Source organism: Taeniopygia guttata, chromosome 1A (genome assembly GCF_048771995.1).
Source record: "Taeniopygia guttata chromosome 1A, bTaeGut7.mat, whole genome shotgun sequence".
NCBI classification, from domain to species: domain Eukaryota; kingdom Metazoa; phylum Chordata; class Aves; order Passeriformes; family Estrildidae; genus Taeniopygia; species Taeniopygia guttata.
In genome coordinates this window covers 62,886,074-62,904,748 of record NC_133025.1, presented here as the reverse complement: position 1 = coordinate 62,904,748, position 18,675 = coordinate 62,886,074, and the positions used below count along the sequence as shown (strand labels likewise).

Genomic DNA, 18,675 nt, shown 5'->3' with positions numbered 1-18,675 from the left:
TTAGAAATGATCAGTTCCTATTAGTCATAGCTCATTCTTTCTTCTTTGCAGTCAGAGCTGTATGAAATCCTTTACTAAACAAAAGATGAATGATTTCATGTGTAACTCGAATTGCAAGAGAAATAATTACTGACAAAGGGCCATACTCAGATTTTTATCCTTCTTTCTTTTGTGAAAACAATAATTTAATTTGATTCAGAGTTTCAAAAATGACAACCTTGGATGCAATGCAAGTAGGGCAAACTTCCCCATGGAAGCAGAGTTGTGTGTTATGGCCAGTAGAGGATCTGAGTTGCATCATTTCCATTTATTAGTTATAAGTACTAGGCCTTACCTTTCACTAAAAAATATCTGGCTTCAGTATTAAGAATAAAAAAATTAAATTTCTTTTTTTGCACGGTTTAATTCTTTTTGCACACTGCTGTTCCCTAAAAGTCACACCAACCTTGCATCTCTTACATGGAAGTTATTCATAATACAAATCTTCTCATGCTCCTGAAGATTTCTGAAACATGTTTTTCCTTAGATCTCAGTTATGTTTGGCTCAGATACCAGGGTCCTGAATGAAATTTCAAAGCCTATAAACGAACAGGGCCCTGCCAGTCATTCTTAGCACCAATGGCCTGATAGCTGCTTTTGTCCTTTCCCTTTCTGCTTTGGATGGCCCTTTTGCATGCAAGGAAGAAAAGATAAAAAGGTCCATGTTATTTCATAACTACTTTAGATGAAATGGCCAATACCAAAAAAAAAAACCTCAAAAAATATGAACTTTTGCGAATGCTTACTTGGAGAGAAAGTAGAGTTAAAAATAATAGAAATACTCAGTAAAATAGTTAATTACTTATTGAGGAAAGGCTAAAAAGGCAAATGAAGTGATTGGTTAACTTCAGCTTATGCCGTGGTGGGGAATGTAAAACTATGAACACCTGAAGAACTTGCACACCAGGGAAGGTATGCAGTGTAGATAATACTGTACACTCATGTTCACAGGACTGTAGCTAATTGTGATAGTAAGATGATATCAATACCAGGAAAAATTAGACTTACATGTCCAACAGGGAGTTTTCTTGGGCTGGGAATCAGGATATGTTGCAGTTTTGCTTGTGTTTGCCACTGTGGGATCTGCTTTTCATGCTCCATGGCCTTTGACCAGTCCCTCCTGCCAGTATGGCTTTCAGTCCAGTCTTCTAAATATGGAATATTTGCTTCTTTCAGGAAGAGGAGCAGGATTGAGAAAGGTGATCTGGTCCATTCTTTTCCCACTGAGCTTCTTGACAGTCACCAATATCTGTTTATTTTCCTGTAGGAGAAAAATGACAACAGTTGTGGAGAAAAGACTGGAGCAAGTTGCATGTGTTTGTGAACCTTTGAATTGTATTTGGTAAGCAAAGGAATTCTAGTGAGAAAACTTGCCTTTCAGCTGCAGAAAAAGAAAATATTTTTATAGGAAACAATAGAAATTAGGAGGTACAATGTGTTTCAGTTCTGCACTTTTTGCTACCAGGGTGTTTGCAAGATGCTGCCCACCAATCCCATTGAAACACCACTGCTGTTCAGTCAAACCACCCTGTGGCTCCTGGGCTTTCCCCCTGAAGTCCAAGAGGGTAATTGGTGCCTACTGGTGGCAAGATTTGTGTTACTCAGCTGGGCAGCCTAGAGGCAGATGCTGCATTAAATCTTGCACCTCTTGTGCTAGATGACACCCCCCAGCCCTGCAGGCAGTGCCAAGGGGAGGATGTTTCTGAGAGTGCCACTGGTTTTCTGCCCTGTTTGTTTGCAGGGGTACCCAGGTACTGTGAGGAGTCCCCTTGAGCTGGAAAAGAAGGAAGCCATTCTTTGAGTTAAAAGAATTGAATCAAAGCAATGGAGAATCAAATTTCAGTCTTTCATTGCTTGTAATAGAAAAATCCAGGTACATTGATAGTTCCCCCCAGTCAAGCGTCCCTTGTTTGTAGATTGAGATGCCTGTCAAATTGAGATGGGTACCACTGGTTTGGAAATGAAAAACCTTCAGTTTTCACATAAAGGGCAGGTCAGATATGTGTGGTCCATCCTCACCTTTCACACGCAAAACTAAGTAAAGCCCCATTTAAATGACAAAAGAATTCTTGGGCTACATGTTAGCTCTTTCCTGTAGTAGTAGAATAAAAGAAAAAAAAAAAGTTAATAAATAATTAGGGTGGTAATATGTTTGACCATTATTTTTTTAGTATGACTTTTTTCTGTTACTATTATAACAGAAATGATCCTTTCAAAGACAACTAAAGTGCTAATGATATCTAAGAAGGTCATTTCTAGGAGGTTAAACTGGTTTAATTAGAATTTATGAGAAGGTTACTATAGGAGTGCAAAAAGATGTTAAGGGGTTAACCTATAAGAGATTACATTGTAGTCAGTGTTCTGTTAAAGTTTGAATTAATTTTTCCCATGGGTTTTTCACATTCTAATTTTCAACTAAATGAGACATCTGTTTCAGAAAAGGAAAATTTGCTATGGTTGTCATAGCAACTATCATTCTGTAAGAAAATTATTCCAATGGTTACTTTAGAACAGAAAGATAGAAATTCAGTACATAAAGCAACATCCGATTTCTAGCACAAACTCTGATAATTCAGCCCTTTTTGTGTGACAGATTATTTGGCCTGCAAAACTTGCTCAAATGTTTTAAACATAAGGTTAATTGTGCTGTAAACAAATTCACCTCTGATGTATTTTCCCCCTTGAATCTTACATGTAGACAATCATTATTCTTATCAAAATAATAAACTGGTTGAATTTCAGTAGAGTGTTGGAGACACTCAAACTGTTCGCTTGGAAAAGGTAAGACCTAAATCAAAGTACATTTCTACAGATGAGTTCTTCACTTCAAATGTGAAATACATTAATGATGTATGTCTTTAATTGCCAAATAAATTTTTCTTGGGTTGGTTTCTTTTTTTTTTTCTGATGATAGTAGATTTTTCTCTTGTAGAACATACATGACAATATCTTCTTTGTCAAATGTAATATTATTGAAAAATACATTATAAAACTAATTACACTTTTCCTGAGTAAGCACTAACTGGGAATACAGAAATTCAGTACTCAATATAAATAATTTAACTTTGTTTTCAGGTTCTATCATAAATGCAAATTTTAGACAAAGTTGCCTTTGCATGATATCCAGGTCATGAGCTTGTTAGTGGGTATTAGAGAAGCAGGCTTTTTTCCTACACAGAAACTTTGATAGCTGATTTGTAATAAATTTTCAGAAGAAGGGGCTTGGGGATTTATAAAATCCCTATATGCTTATAAAGATGGTTTTTGCTTTTGGGGGTAGGGGCACTGCAGTGTGTGATTTGCCTTTCTTCTCTCCAATGTAAAGCATGCCAACATCCTCCGCTGAATCCTTTCTTGGACCTGGGATATTTTTTTCTTTTTTTTTTCTTTTTTTTCTTTTTTTTTTTTTTTTTGCCAGAAATATTCCAGACATTTCCTTCCATCTCAGGATTGTCACAAAAGACAGCATAATGGCAAATCACACAAGTTGTAACATCTCCCCTTCACAAAAGAACAGCTCCAGCATGCATAACTTACCAGCCCCGCTGCAGTCACCACAAAGGGAGCGAGGGAGGGAGGGAGGAGGGAAGGACACGGGAAAGTGCTTCTTGTCTTAATAATCAGATCATGCCTATTCATAAGGGGAAATGGGATATTTTACAAAGTGGCCATGTGTAGTCCAGCCCTGGTAGAGGCAGGCAGAGGCTCTCACAGCTGCCTATGTGGTTTGTTGTCGTCTGGATTTCAGCAGGATTAAGCGGACTTCTGGTCAGACCTGTGGCAGTCATGATTATTTCTCTTGAAAAATGCTTCATTGTAGTCTTGAAATAATTATTCTGTGAGTTTTTGACCTGTGCTTCTTGGGCAAACACTGGTCTTTCCCACTGGTTTCTTTTCTGTGTCTGGCACACCTGTGGGACGGTGCCTCCTGTCACTTCCCATTGGGAACCCAGTGACAATCCTGTTCCTGCCCACCCCAGGCATATCCATTGAAACTGTCAGTGACTTACAACACATGATTTACTGTGCTGACACTTCTTTTGCCACCTATTTGCCCTTGCAAATATTTTGACAGTGAGATCTTGCTGCTGGAAAATGTGCCCTGGGCCTACAGACAATTTGCCCAACAGTTGTGTATTTTCATCTTGGTGAAGAATAATACTTGGCATGTTGGGTGTGGAATGAAATCCCAAGGCAGGAAAGGATGAAGAGTTTAGAAAAAGTGAACCACTGTATATTTTTATGAAGCCTCCTACTTCTGTAATACCCAAGCACCTCACAAACTTCATTTTTTTTTTTTTTTTAATTTTTGAGGCATTCCTGTGTGGTAAAAATAATTTCCTTAACTCAGTGGTGAGCTGAATGTAAGGAGGGGCATATTCAGCTCCACAGAACTTGTGTGGTTATTGTGTGGCAATGTCACATGGTACCTTTCTGCACAATAAGCCAGTTAGGAGAGTCCCATCATTGTTTAGGAAAAAACCTCTGAGATGATCGAGTCCAGCCATAAACCTGATGCCACTAAACCATGTCCCCAAGTGCCACATCTACACATCTTTTAAATGCTTCCAGACGTGGTGACTTAGCCACTTAACCTATCAGTGAAGATTTTTTCCCAATATCGAATCTAGACCTCCCCGGTGCAACTTTAGGCCATTTCCTCTTCTCCTATTTATTGTTACTTGGCAGAAGAGATCAAATTCCCACCTTTCTAAAACCTCCTTATCTGGAAGCTTTGGAGAGATAAGGTCTCCCCTGAGCCTCCCTCTAGACCCTGGCAGGAGGAAGGTGAAGAAAGGCAGCTTGGAATGCTGAACAGGTAACCAGAAAAGTGTGAGTTTGTGGCCTGATGTAGGGATGTGTCTTTTACTCAGCCAGCTGTCTTGGCCTGAGCAATGTTACTCAGAATAAGATTTGTGCTTCACTGCTAGTACTGCTGGCATCTGTCCTTCACACACCTTTGTCACCTCCCTCATCACAGCTTCTGGAGGCTGGGAGATATATATTTCTGGTCCAGATAGCAGAAATATATATCCCAAGTTTCACCTTTTTTTTCCCCTGGGACACCTGTTTCTCAAGACCCTGGTTATCCAGGACATGTGATGAAGAGGCAAGGGATGAGAAAGAAAGCCTTTTAGTTCAGTAGTTGAGCCTCTTTTTGTCTGTGGAAGAAAACCCTTTTGTTCATTGTTCTTCAAATATGGGTATGGTCACAGGACGTCAGTCAAGAAATTATTAAAACTTCCAGCCTAAAACTAACCCCTCAATTTTATGACCTAGAATTGGAGCCTAGTCAGCAAGACATAATTTAACACTGTGATATAATTGCTGTGAAATATAGTTTTTTAATCAATGGGATAGCAAGATACAGATAAATTATATTCTGACTGGCAGTGTTACAGTCCCGCTGCTCCATGATGAGCTGCTCCATGAGTACATTTTAAAAAGTGTAAATGCCTGTCTGATAAGGAATCCCGAGTATGGAAAGTCTTACTTAAAAGCAAGTCAGCACACCAGAGGACAGAAGAAATTTGTGTGTAAGAGAGGCAGCAGCATTTTTGTTCTGATGGGATGTATCCAATTAGGGAAACAAAGCAGCAGAGATGATGTCTCTGACTTTGGAGCAGGATCTGTCATGGTGCCAGGGTCTATCCTTGCCCAGCTGGTCATAGGCTAAGGGCCAAATGTGCTGGGAGCCAATGTGAAGCATAAATCACGTGGAGGTGTCTGGGACAGCTGTTCTTCTAAATGTTGTGAGAGTCAGCGTGATAATCCACACATGGAGATCTTGGTATCCAGGGCTTGTAAGTAGTTGCAGCAATACTGTGAATATTTTACTCTATGCTGTCTACTGAAAGTGGGGAGGACTGCTCGTGTTTGCCATACAAGTTAAACTGCACTGCTTGTATGGAAAGAGGGGATTACTGTGCACACAAAGAAGAAAATGAATGCTATTTGTGTCTTCAAATTCCGTGGTAGTAAAGAGTCAACCTCAGTATTTTAATTAGATAACCAGTACATGGAAGTAGCACTGAAGACATTCTCCTCCTCTCTTGGCAGGCAACCTTGGTTTTATGGCTGGGGCTTTAATCTTCCACGAGGCCAAGCACTATTAGAGAAATGGAACCTTATTCCAGATGGAATAGATATTCTTATAACACATGGACCACCTCTCGGTAAGAAAATAATAGTGCTCTTAGCTGTGTATTTCAGATGATTATATGGTAACTGATGGCTCTCCTTAGAAAAAGAGTGCAATCCTGACTTACAAAAGTCAAAAGCAACGTGCATACTGATTTCAGCAGCACCAGGACTTCAACTCATGATTGCCTATGATATCTCTGCTCAGTGGCAGGGAATTAAATCATGGCTTTAAAAATAAAATGTTCACACATAAAGCCATAATATGCTTTACAAATAAGCAGGGTCTAGTTTTCCTATGCACACCTCTAATTTGCCATTGGTGAAATTACTAGATTGAAAGCATGGAGCCTGTCTGAAGAGAAATGCAGGATTAGGATTTTATTTTTTATCGCTTTCTTCCTGAATTGCTACTGCATTCTCCCACTAACAAGTACCCAGAATCTCTTTTTTGCCTCATCATGCTGACTTGGTGCACCTTCTGCCTCACACACCCAGACGCTCCCCATTGTTTGCCTGTTCTTTGGACAGGATGGTTGAATTGCTTATCTTTAATACAATTTGGCAACATTAACAGAGCAAAAATAAATAGTTTTGTATGTGCATTTTCCAATTATTATTAATATAGGTAATATAAAAGCTATCTATCAATAAGAGATTTCTTGTACTCCTAGAAAATGTTGACATTACTACAGAAATAATACAATCACGTAAAGTTGTCCAGATTCAGTAAAGGCTTAAGGCTTTTAAGCTTTTTTTCAATGCATTTAACATATAGCAGTCTATATTCAATGTGACTGTGTGTTTGACTCTCACTAATTTAATAAATGGACTTGAACAAGAATCATGTACTCAAGTGTTCTGCTGAGCCTTACTGTGCTTTGAGTGAAATGAAGGCTGTTGGTTTCTTTAAACTTTTAGATTCCCCAATTTCCTGAAGCTAAACCCCTCATCTTCCACCCTTTCTTCTCTTTCAGAGCTTGGAAGAGAAAGTATCTAAAGGGTTTGTGTTTTGTTTTCTTTAGAAAGACATGTTTGCATTCCACTGCTCACTAATCCTGGGGGAAAGCAGTTCTTTGTGAGCAGAGTTTCTCACAGTTAGGGGTGTGTGTTTTGATTCTTCACCTAAGTGGAGTCTCATGCCATGCCATGGACTGATTTTAATATGAGCCTGTATTGTAAAAGTGGATGTCAGAAATTAAGTGTTTCAGCCCTGAGATATCTACTCCAAGCCATTGGTATGGGGGTAATCCCTGCTAGGGTCCAAGCCACAGTGCTGTGTCTTTCATGTAGTTTTATTTATAAGTCATATTTAAAACGTTTCCAGAAGCTTTTTCAGCACTTTGAAAACCCCTTTTAAAGCCATCTGTCCAGCTGTTAAACAATCCAACATTCAGCTGACTGAAGATTCACTTGAAATCTAATACTGGAAAGTGGAGAGATTCAACCACCTTGCTGCTTTAGCCACCAGGCCTCTCCAGTAGCCTCAGGCATCAGCAGAGGGAGGAGGACCCCTAAAGAGCACTGCAGAGCTGGCACTCAACAGGCAGACTTTAGTAATAAATTTAATAGCAAATGTAATAATTGAAAAGTAAATTAATAATTGCAGTAATTCTGAGGAAGGGCCACCCATCTCCAGTGATTGTAATGGGAGTAATGTGAATTTCCCCCATCTCCATGGCTCAGTATGTGCTTTTTTTTTTTTTTAATTCTTTATCTTCCATCATCCTCCAAGAATTTCCTTTTTATTTTTTTTTTTTTCAGAAGTTCCTGTTTCTTTGTCTCTCTCTCATTGATGCATTAATAGATGGCTCAAGCACAGAACCCTCTGCCTGAGGGCAGGAGCTGTTGGTCTCCCTGACACCCATGGCAACAAATATATGACACTTCAAAGAACTTAACACTCTGCTTAACTTACAAAACCACCTCATTGTGCAGCTCTGTCCTAGATCCTTTGGGAGACAGCATCCTCCTTGAACCTCCCAGCCAATTATTTTAATCAGAAAGCTGATTCCTGTTATTCTGATCTTGGAATTCAGAACCTCACTAGAGTTGTTTCTGATGATCACAAATAGCAATCAGTCCTCTTGCAAATTCTGGGGTTTTTTCTTCAGCATGGCTGCCTAAATTCTGCCCATCATCCATTTTCTGTGCTGCTCTCTGATTTCCTCACTTCAAGAGTGTGCATCCTCCTGAACTAATTAATACCACATTATTACATAGTTTTGAAATGGTCTGATTTAGCTGCAGAGACACCATTAAGAGTTAATGAACTTTGTTTTCCATTTAGTCACGTAACAAAAATCCGAATAATTTTTCTCTTCTGTTTTAGAGTAGTGCTTTAGGATGAAACCAGAGCAGGGATAGATGGGAGGTTCATACAGGATGGGGAAAAAAAAGGTTAAAAAAGCTATATTTGACCATTTTATTAGTAACCTGTTTATTAGTATTAACAAAGATATGCAATGTATTTCATAGCTTATGAAATATAGAATTTGTGATTATAGGATCAGTGTTAATGCTCATTTCCATATCAGCATATTTTTCTTTTCTAAAGATCTCCATTTATGATTCTTTTTTTTATCTTCCAAAAGTTCAATTTCTTTTCTTTGATTTTAATTTAATTTCACCTTTAAGTCTTCATTTGCAGCTGTCTGCTTGATAGTCTGTGGCAAAGATTTATACTTTCCTGACAGCTGCAGAAACCTGTTTCAAGTAACCAAACATTAAAAACCCCTCAGATGAACTCTAATTGTTAGCTAGGTGTAATCAATTATTCTTAGTCTGTGTAGTCAGGTGTACATAATAAGCTGCAAACATATGGGAAGGCTTCAGAAGGGTGATAATGCATGTAAACAAAAACATGTTCAACATAAATAATGCTTAATTTAATGGAGAAGTTAATTTTATGGATTTTTGTTTGTGAAGTTTTTGAAGTGGAAATACTTTTGGCTCTGTGTTCACTGCAGATATTTTGACAATTAACTGTTTCAAATCATTGGAGTAATAAAACCTATGGCTATAATATGTTTACTCTGGAAAAAAAAACTTCAAACATTACTTTATTCCAGAGGAATTGCTGGCCTCACTTTGACATCATAAATACTGTTTTTCTCTGGTGAATTTTGACCTCCCTTCGATGGCACATGTGAATTCAGCAGGAGTGAGCATTGCTCAGCCTGGCTGTAGGTCAGCAGGGTTTTCTTTTTCTACATTCCCTGACAGGTGCCAAACAGCACCTTCAGGTCTTTGATCATGATCAGAACTTCCTCTTTTTGTCTTTTTGTCACTTAGGATGCCCCATTCCCTGCATTTTTTTTGGTTGTTTTTTGGTGGTTTTTTTTGGTTTTTTGTTTTTTTTTTTTTTTTTTTTTTGAAAATTGAACTTAGCTCTCTCAGTAACTATGAAACAAATGCAAACTTTTGTCATTTTGGTAAAACCTCACAGTTTACTGAGCCCAGTTTTCAAGCACTGGCAGCTAAAGAGGTATTTCTCAATGTGTGAACCTACCCTGAAGCTCTAGCAAATCTGAGAGCTTTTCCAAGAGCTTGAATACCACACTTCTGGTCTTTTAAATCAGTTGGTTGGCTACTTAGCCATGCTTGAGTGGACATCAAAAGTAAATGTATGAAAACCAGGTCCAGACTCTGTACCTCTGGCTAAAGGCACAATATATTCACACTACTGCAGAAAATCCAAGAGATGCAAAGCTATGACAGGCGCACAGGGAAAATGTCAGAACAACAAAATAAAACCAGGAAGATTTTATCTTCTAGGTTTCCAAAACTGAGCCTGATGAAAATGACTGAACAATAGAGAGAAAACAGATTGATTGTTGCAAACACTCCAATATAACATGCTCCTTATACTGCTACTTGGAAAGAAACATGGACTTCAGTTGGCAGTAAACTTTCCCCTGCAGTATTTTTAGACAAAGAGGCAAGTTGATGTAACATTTCTATTTTTGTAAGAAATAAATTTTTACACAAATTTTGTGCAAATAAATGCAGCACTTAAATATATCTTCTGCAAAAGGCCTGAGTTTCTCTTCCCACCTGAGATCCATCAGTTTAGGGAAGCTGTGCCATGAAGTGGTTTAACTCGAGGATGTCACTTTTTGGGCATGTAGTGGATTCCTACTGTAGGATTCAATGTGATAACAATATAATTGTAGTATTAGCAGCACAGATTCCATTAGGTTGGTTCAAGTGTTCAATCAAAAAAGTAGGTCCCAGGACTGATTTTAAATAGTTAAATGTTAAATTTTCTTTTAAATTCTTTAAAGGCTCCCTTTGAATTTACTGCACTTTACATCTCATTCTCTTCAGAAAGAAAAAGGGGTAAAGCATTGAGTTATCCCATTAACAACAATGCAAAAAATGTTTTGATTGCAGTGATTATTTCTATTCTTTGAAAAAAAACTGGAAAGAGTTATCATAGTCCTTTTTATCTAGATGAGCTTTTATGGTTTTCGGCCAGTATTTTTGTTTCCTTCCTCTTCTGCATACCAAGGCAGACACAGTTTTTGCCATTTCAATTCTTCCGTGGCTGTTTGTAAAAAGCCATGAGACATGAAATCTCAAAAAATATGTATGACAGCACAGCTTTGTGGATTACCTGTCTTCTCTTAAAGCTTTCCTTCCTTTTCCAAAGGTTTTCTAGACTGGGTCCCTAAGAAAATGCAACGAGTAGGATGTGTTGAGCTGCTGAACACAGTCCAGAGACGAATACAGCCAAGGCTTCATGTTTTTGGACACATCCATGAAGGTTAGAACACATGTCTTTATATATATGTATTTAGAAATGGCAAACAGAGAAGGCTAAACCAGCATTTTCAAACTTGAATGTCTGAACTGAAGCACTTCTTGAATTCAGATACATATTTAGCTGTATATATAGAGGTGAAATTGTCTGATATCCACATTTCGATACTTGTACTTGAGCTTATCTTTCATATTCTACATCTATAAAACAGGTTGATGTTTCCTTCACAGGGATGAGTACTTTGATGTGAATTTAAAAATAAGAATACAAGTCCAGCTGTCACAGAAAGTGACTAAATATTAGGATGGAGATATTTTTTTTTCCTCAGCAGAATCTGTGCTTCACAATAATTCATGTAAGATCTCTGTGTGTCAGCTTCTGTGGTTGTAAAACGGGTAGGAATGTTTTGAGGGGTGCTTCTAAGGCTTGATCTTCAAGATTGTGCAATAACTGTCTTAAAATTAATGGATAAGATGTTCAGATCATTATTTCATAGCTCAAGGATTAGGTCCATTCTCCTCGTGTGTCTCATCTGCAGTGACCTGTTAATGCCTGGTTAATGTCCAAAGTGCTGTTAAATCACAGAGTAAACAAATAATGCTGCTAGAGTGGTCTTTGATATTCCAACCAAGAGAGCTGGTGAATATAGTTCAAACTAATTGTTATTTCAGAAATTATAAGCCAAGAGGGTTGCAGGGGATATAAGCAAACAGCAAGCCATGAAGCTTCAGGCAGGTAAACAAAATCACATCTGCTAAAACCAAGCCCAAATCTGGCTCTCGAGGGAAGAGAATAGCACCTCCATAGAATAGCAAATCCTGTGAATTAATGTAGTTGGCACAATAGGTATCAAAACACAGAAACAAGGTACTCTTCTTGTTAACTATCATAATTTAGAGAAAACAAATGGGGAACTGCAGAGCTTATTTTTCAGTGGGATGATAAATCTCTGCAGAGGAGAATTCCCATTGTAGGCAGCCTGAGCAAACAAAGCTGCACTTTGTAGAGAGAATGCACGATTTGAACAGATGAGTTCTTCCTCGGAGTGAGCATAGCTACATCTGCAGCAGTCATTCACTGAACATCTAGGGGGAAGAGGTGCTTCTAAGAGAGGTTTCTGCCCTATTCCCTCTCTGCACTACCATATCTGCCAAAAAATATCTCTGCACATGGGCTTGAAGCTGATGCACCGGTGGAAGGGACAAGCAGCATGGCAGGGGCTCTGGCTAAAATTCTGGTTTTCCCAGTACAGCCAGTACTCCACTGAGGTCATGGCCAAGGAAACTTTGCTGGCAGTGGGACAAGAGTGAAAGCTGCAGCATAATGAATCTTCCAGGAAAAAGAGAGTGTCTGCTCTCTCCAAATGTGGAGCTGAGGAGACAGAAAGTCCCAGCTGCGGTGCTGACTGTCCTGTGTGCATATTTGTGTTTTCCTCAGAGCAGTCGTTCTGTGGCAAACATAAAGGGATTTAAAGAAATGCCTGTGACAGGAACCTGACAGAATTTTCTTCCCTCCCTGGGCCCTAATTATAGTGTGTTTTTTCTATGAGAGGTGCAGACGGCCCTGCATTATTCAGGGTGTTGTAAGGAACCAAAGAGAAAAGAATTTGGCTACTGTTTCTTTGTTTGCAAATTATGCAATTTTCAGTGCTCTGAAAGACACACAATTGCATTCAGAAAAAATGTAGGGTCCTCAGTACCTGGGGTTTGAATAGCAATGAATACATTTCACTATTAACTTTATGAAAGGTGAGATTGAATCTTAGTACAAATGCTTTCTACCAGGTGATTTCCCCAAAATCAGGTATTTCTGACGATGAATGCAGTTCTTCATATTGATCATAATATTTCAGTGAAAGTTTCCAACACTAAACTTTTAGCCTTCATATAATCAAGATTATGTTTTTTCCTAGTGATTCACTAAAAGCTTTTTGACAACAGAGAAGTGTGTCTTCTCTTCCATAACACCAAGGCTGTCAAAGGGCTTCTTCTTCACTTTCTGAAACAGCATTTCACTGTACTTCTACAGGAATTAGAGCTGGAAGTTTGGTTTTCTGCAGATTTAACTCTGGAATTGTTTGCCTTCGATGTCTAGCCAGACATGAGATGTAGCTGAAGCTTTTTCACTGCTGGTGAGACACACAGATGTGTGTGTTCTCCTGTGGAAATGTTCTGGGGTTTTTTTTCACCTTGTCTGTTAGACAATGCATTCAATAATAAAGCCATTTTTTTCTCAGCCTGGGCAGGCATTTTAGTGCCTTTCCATGAAGTTTGGCCAACAAGTTCAAAGACATAGCTAGAAGAGGTTCCAACTTGGCAAATCCTGCCCAGATGCACATGCACACGTACTTGCCTCAGTCAAGCAATGCTTTTTCTTCATTGGTTGTTTAAAGGATGTTCAACACAGGGCAGGAAAAAAAAGGTGGGAAGATTAAAATTGGCCAAAGTTTGCTGCACTGATGACAGCAAGCCTAAACGATCAGAAGCATCCTTTCCAAAATTAAAAAGGTTTTAAGTGAAAAATCTCTGCAGAGAAAAGTATCTGTCTTTCTAAGCAGGTTGAATGCCTGGCTGCCAGAGATAATAGCCACCAGCTACTGAGGCCCCATTTTGCTTTTCTTACACAATTTTAAAAGTTCTTCTGTAGGACAAAGATGGTATTGATTCAGGGAACATTTATGTTTTGAACAAAGATAATTTTTAAATTCCTTTTGAGTAATAAAAAATGTGGCACTTATCATTGTGTGATAAAGGTAATTAAAAATGAAAGAAGATAATAAGGAATAATGAAAGTAACCAGAATTTTTCTTTCTTTTTAGGTTATGGTGTCATGGCTGATGGAACTACCACCTATGTGAATGCATCTGTGTGCACTGTGAATTACCAGCCACTTAATCCGCCTATAGTTATTGACTTACCTACTCCAAGGAACACATGATTATAATGAGGATTTAAAGTTGTACCCAACACATAAGCAACTTTATATTGCTGGCTGAGAATCCCAATAGGGAACCATTCAACAAAAAAAGCAAAATCCTTCTTTTTTTCCCTGCTAGCTCTTCACAGATAAATTTAGAGTAACAAAAGTGGACAAGGAACAAAGACATTTTCGTGCCAGAAACAGATTAAAGACTAACATTTCACCATTAAAATATTTGTGAACACAGAAAAGTGAGTGCATTCCACATATATATATATATATAGATATATATATCTATATATATATCTCTAGTAGGGGCTTTTGTACATACCATATACTGGACTTATTAAAAGAACAATGTCTTTCAAAGGAGTGTTTCTTTAAGAAAATTTGCAGTTTAAACGTAAGTGTTTAGACTAGGACTTCCTCATTTCAGATGTTTTTCAGTGAACTCTTATTAAAATAAAAATGATGGTAAAGATGTTTTCCCATAATCAACATGGCAAATATAAAAGATGGTGCACAAATGACAGTCACAGGAAGAAAGCTATTTCTCCAAGTCCTCCAGGTCTAAGTCTTTGCATTTATTCAAAACCAATGCAATACAGGCCCTAATTCACTGTACTGAAATGAAGTTTTACTACATCTGGCATTACAGATGGCAAGGGAAATGGTGCATATTGCCAGCATGCTGTAAACAGCTCAACATTCAAGAAGGGAGACTGTGTTAAGTGCAGTATAAACTCAGGAATTTGTAACCTGGCCTCGCCTGTTTAAAAAAAAAAAAAGGATGACATTTCCCTTAAAAAAAAAAAAGAAAAAATATAACTGTGTTTTTGTAAAGCGATATGTTATTGTATTTAAGGAAAAAAAGAAAGAAAAAGAACCTGCAAAGAGCCCACCCAATGAGTAGTAATGGTATTTTAAACAAAACCCACTGGGACCACTGGTTTAAAAACTGCTAATGGGACATGCAGCCAATGATGAGATTACTGGTTTGAATTTGGCCCTGGTCAGGAGTGGTTAAAAGTCATTGTGATCATTTTGTCCTTGGGAAACATGGATGTCAAGGGGAAGGCATCAACCCAAGGTGTAGTTCAGGCACTCGCTTTTGGGTGGCTGTGAGTGGTGGGTACACACCCAAGTGTGCAGAGCAGACGTCACCTCAGGGGACCTGGTACTGCTGTTTGCCCACTCATGGACACTGCTGAGAGAGGCCCAGCACAAACCCAGTAGAAACCCATCTGTTGTGTTGCTTTTGGTACCAGGCAAAGCAGGGGATGTGTCAGGAGCTGGTTGGGATGGTCCACAGCCACAGCACTGCCTGTGCAGCTCTCCTGCAGTGCTAGCAGAGGTATTGAAGCTGCTGGGATTTCAGTCCTGTCCTAGGTAGAAGCTTAAGAATTGATTACAAAGCCACCAAAAAAAACCCAGGGCTTCAGACATGTCCTGCAAGAAATAGATTTATGCCTTGAACTAACAAACATGTCCTTTTGACTCGATGGAGATAATTTAACTGCTGTATTCTGAATGTGGGCATCCTGAATTTGGGGCTGACAGCATCTAGACATTAACCTTGTTCACACACATTGGGCACACCACAGCAATGCCAGCTCAGAGCTGGTTGCAGGTCTGTGCATAGCCCACACCTGCACACATGCATTGGAGAATTGTGTGTGTTACATGGATGTAAATGTGAGTTTTTTGTAGCAGCTGCATGTACATTATACAAATAAACAATTTAAAATACCTGTGTTGCAAAACCAGGCCATGTGAACTTCGACTCAGAGGAAGGTGGGCAGTCTGCCATTAATTAAGATGGGGCAATTTTTGTCAGTGCTACTGGTGTAGAAATTTCAGGATCAGCTCCTCAATCAGTAAGAACTGAAATTCATAGTTGAATATGAACTCCTGCCATCATTGGGAAGATGAACAATAGCATGTAGTTAGAATAAAAGTGGCTTGTCTAGTCACAATTCAAGTGGTTTGCAACAAATGTGGCAGGAAATTGGCTGTATGTTAAAGTCTGAAATGTTTACATTCACTCACGGCACTTAAATGTTAAAGTGAAGGGAAGAGGTCCTTTTATTAGCCTCAGCAAAATTTCTATGTCAACCATAAAATATTCTCTTAAAAATAATTTTTCCTAAGGTATCTTCCAAATACTGTGTATTTTTATGTGGAAAGGATATGAAAGCAACTGTTACTTCAGAATATCATTTAAAGTACTTGAGGTATGAAAGCTTAAAGATTATTTAATCATTTTGGCATAACTTGAGTGTTGTAATTTTTGGTCAAGCATGTTAGATGAATAAAGTCTTAAAAAAAAAAAAAAAAAAACAACACACAACAAGATATAAGGTCTCTTAATGTGCAGTTCATGTGATCAGCTCCATGTTGGAATGACTGCCCTCTTCTCCAGGGGTAGAAGGCAGAAGGTGGGACATTAAAGCTGGTATGGAGGGAGGTCAGCAGAGGGTGCCCTGCCCTGTCCCCCAGCTTCCAGCCACCACAACTCCTGCAGAGGGTAACGAGCTTGAGGTTGGGGTTGCAAAGAGAGGGAAAAACAGGAACCACTGCCTGCAATGGAAGTATTTTGGTGGGAAAATGTACCAGGTGTGCCTGGGAGTCAGGGAAAAGCTACTGTGGGAGTGCTGCAGCACAGCTCTGGAGAGGTCAGGAACTGGGATGCTAACCTTTGGGAGTGGGCAGCATTTTGGGGAAGGAGAGTTCCTGCTCTGAGTTGGGTATCAGGACACATCACAGAGAGGGAGGTTAAGGCCAGATGAATATTTTTGTGGGCACAGAAAGACCTGAGTTTCTGGTCTACCTCAGATAAAGGAGGCCATGAAAAGGAAGATTTTCACAAATCCAGCTGTGCAGTTGTCAGCTCTATTTAAATTTGGGATGACCTCTCAAGTGATTTCCTGTCCCACCTCCCCTTTGCTGACCTTCTCTGATATTTATCCAGGTAGCAGTGCTCCTGAAGGAAGGTGTGCTGATGTGTATCACTAAAATGTGCATTCCCATCACCAGGCAGAATTGTCGGCTGAGATTAATTCTGGTTCATTTCAGCAATGAATAGGGGAGATATCACTGCACGTCAATGGAAAAAAAAAAAAAAGATGACAAGATTATTTTTACCTCTCTCAGTCACATACGGCTGAGGATGTGAAATGTTCCTTGACTAGAAGGAAGGAGCAGGCTGGAACTCAGCACCCACCCAAGCAGCTGCTTTTGGTGCTCCAGGAAGGATGAAAAACCCTGTCTCAGGGTAATGCTGGGGACACAGCAGGTGGGAATGTGCTCTGGTCTTGCTGCAGGAGGGAGCCAGAGGAGACAAGAAGTGGTTTGTCTTTTCCAGTCACTGACTGCTGCCTACAGTCCAGGCAAATACTTCAGAGGAAGGAGGAATGAGACATCCCTTAGAAGGCAATTTTTGGAATAATCTGCCTAGGGGACCTTTGCCCCCATCCCATTTATTGCTGTTTGTGTGAAAATTTCTCTCTTAAAAGCTATATTATTGCTTTCTGCTCAAGTAACTCACACAGAGCAAATATAACTGCAAATGACCTTTCCTTTCAGGTACATTCCTGTCCCTTTCTTGCAAGTCTCTCTGCATCTGCGATTTTAGTGATGTTTTGGAACAGGGAGCACTCTGGATGATTATGCACAGTGCATTAGAACAACAGTATTTCGCTCATCCTTGTATGTGTGCTGCTGATTTGGTTTATTGACTGTCCCTTTGTTCTCTTTTTATGTGAAAAGTGAAAATAGGAGTACTTATATGCACCTCTTTTGTGGCATTTGTTATTTTGTATATTGGCCATTATGTTGCTTTTTACTCAGTTCATCTAGAAATAAAAATAATTTCAGTTCTAGCTAGCTATTTCTAACTCGCTTACTTTCCTATGTCAGAAATGCTCCCTTCCTCTCTTTTTGATGCATCATTTGGGAGTTGGTGAGAGGCAGCAGTGCCAGAAGAGGACCTCCTCTTCCTCCCTGTCTGAACATTTAGACAGTTCTCTGCTACTTTCTCCCCTGAGTTTTATCCAGTATCTTCATTTTTTTTAGGCGTTTTTGGAATAATAGCATATATTTGTAATCCCCAGTGGACCACTGTGGTGAGCTGCCCATGGCCCTAGCTCAGTTTTCTCTTCAGGAGGTGAGAACTGATCTGGACTTACCATAACCAGCCCCCACTTCCTCTCAGGGAGACTTACCCAGGCTGTGTCTGTGGTGGGGATCTTCTTCCCCCACTCTGACCTGTTCCCCTGGCTTTGGGGATGCCCTTGGGAGTCCTTATCATCCTTGGCTGGGCTCTGCTGCTGGAGGCCCCCTCATCCACCACATGTAGGGAGCTGAGGGTGCTGCTGTCTGGGATAAGGAGCTGTGTGACATTTGTGCAGCCTTCATCCTGCTTTTGGGGTTTTTGTTTCTTAGCTGCTCCCCAAACCATGACCCTTCTTTGCCCCCCATGAATAGCTCTTCCGCAAATGGTTTTATCAAAACCTTCGCAATTGTCTACACCAATTATATCAGCGACATCAGGATTTGATGTACAAAAGCTTTCAAATAGATGAAAGAACAGGCTTTTCTTCTGCACAAATCGGTCAGCATTCTTTCCCCCGGCCCAGTGAAGTGTATTCCCTCTCCAGAGCACGACACTAAAACTGAGCAGAGCAATTAACCTCACCACATGTCACTGGGTCTGTGTACACCATGCCCTGGTGCTCTTTGCTCTCACCCAGGCCATGTGGGCCTGGTTAGCAGACAGATGCTTCCTGCCATGGGAGAAGAGCCCATTCTCC

At 39.6% G+C, this 18,675-nt stretch overlaps 1 protein-coding gene across 3 annotated transcripts in view; it reads left to right on the top strand.

Moving 5' to 3' along the window:
- Positions 1–17,747, top strand: part of MPPED1 (metallophosphoesterase domain containing 1) — a 63,858-nt gene extending 46,111 nt beyond the window's left edge. For all 3 annotated transcript variants that reach the window (XM_072923701.1, XM_072923702.1, XM_072923700.1), the window contains exons 5-7: positions 6,100–6,215; positions 10,835–10,948; positions 13,764–17,747. In XM_072923701.1, the coding sequence (XP_072779802.1) occupies positions 6,100–6,215; positions 10,835–10,948; positions 13,764–13,882 (349 nt within the window). In that variant the 3' untranslated portion in view covers positions 13,883–17,747. The remainder of the gene's footprint in view (positions 1–6,099; positions 6,216–10,834; positions 10,949–13,763) is intronic.
- The last annotated feature ends 928 nt before the right edge of the window (positions 17,748–18,675 follow it).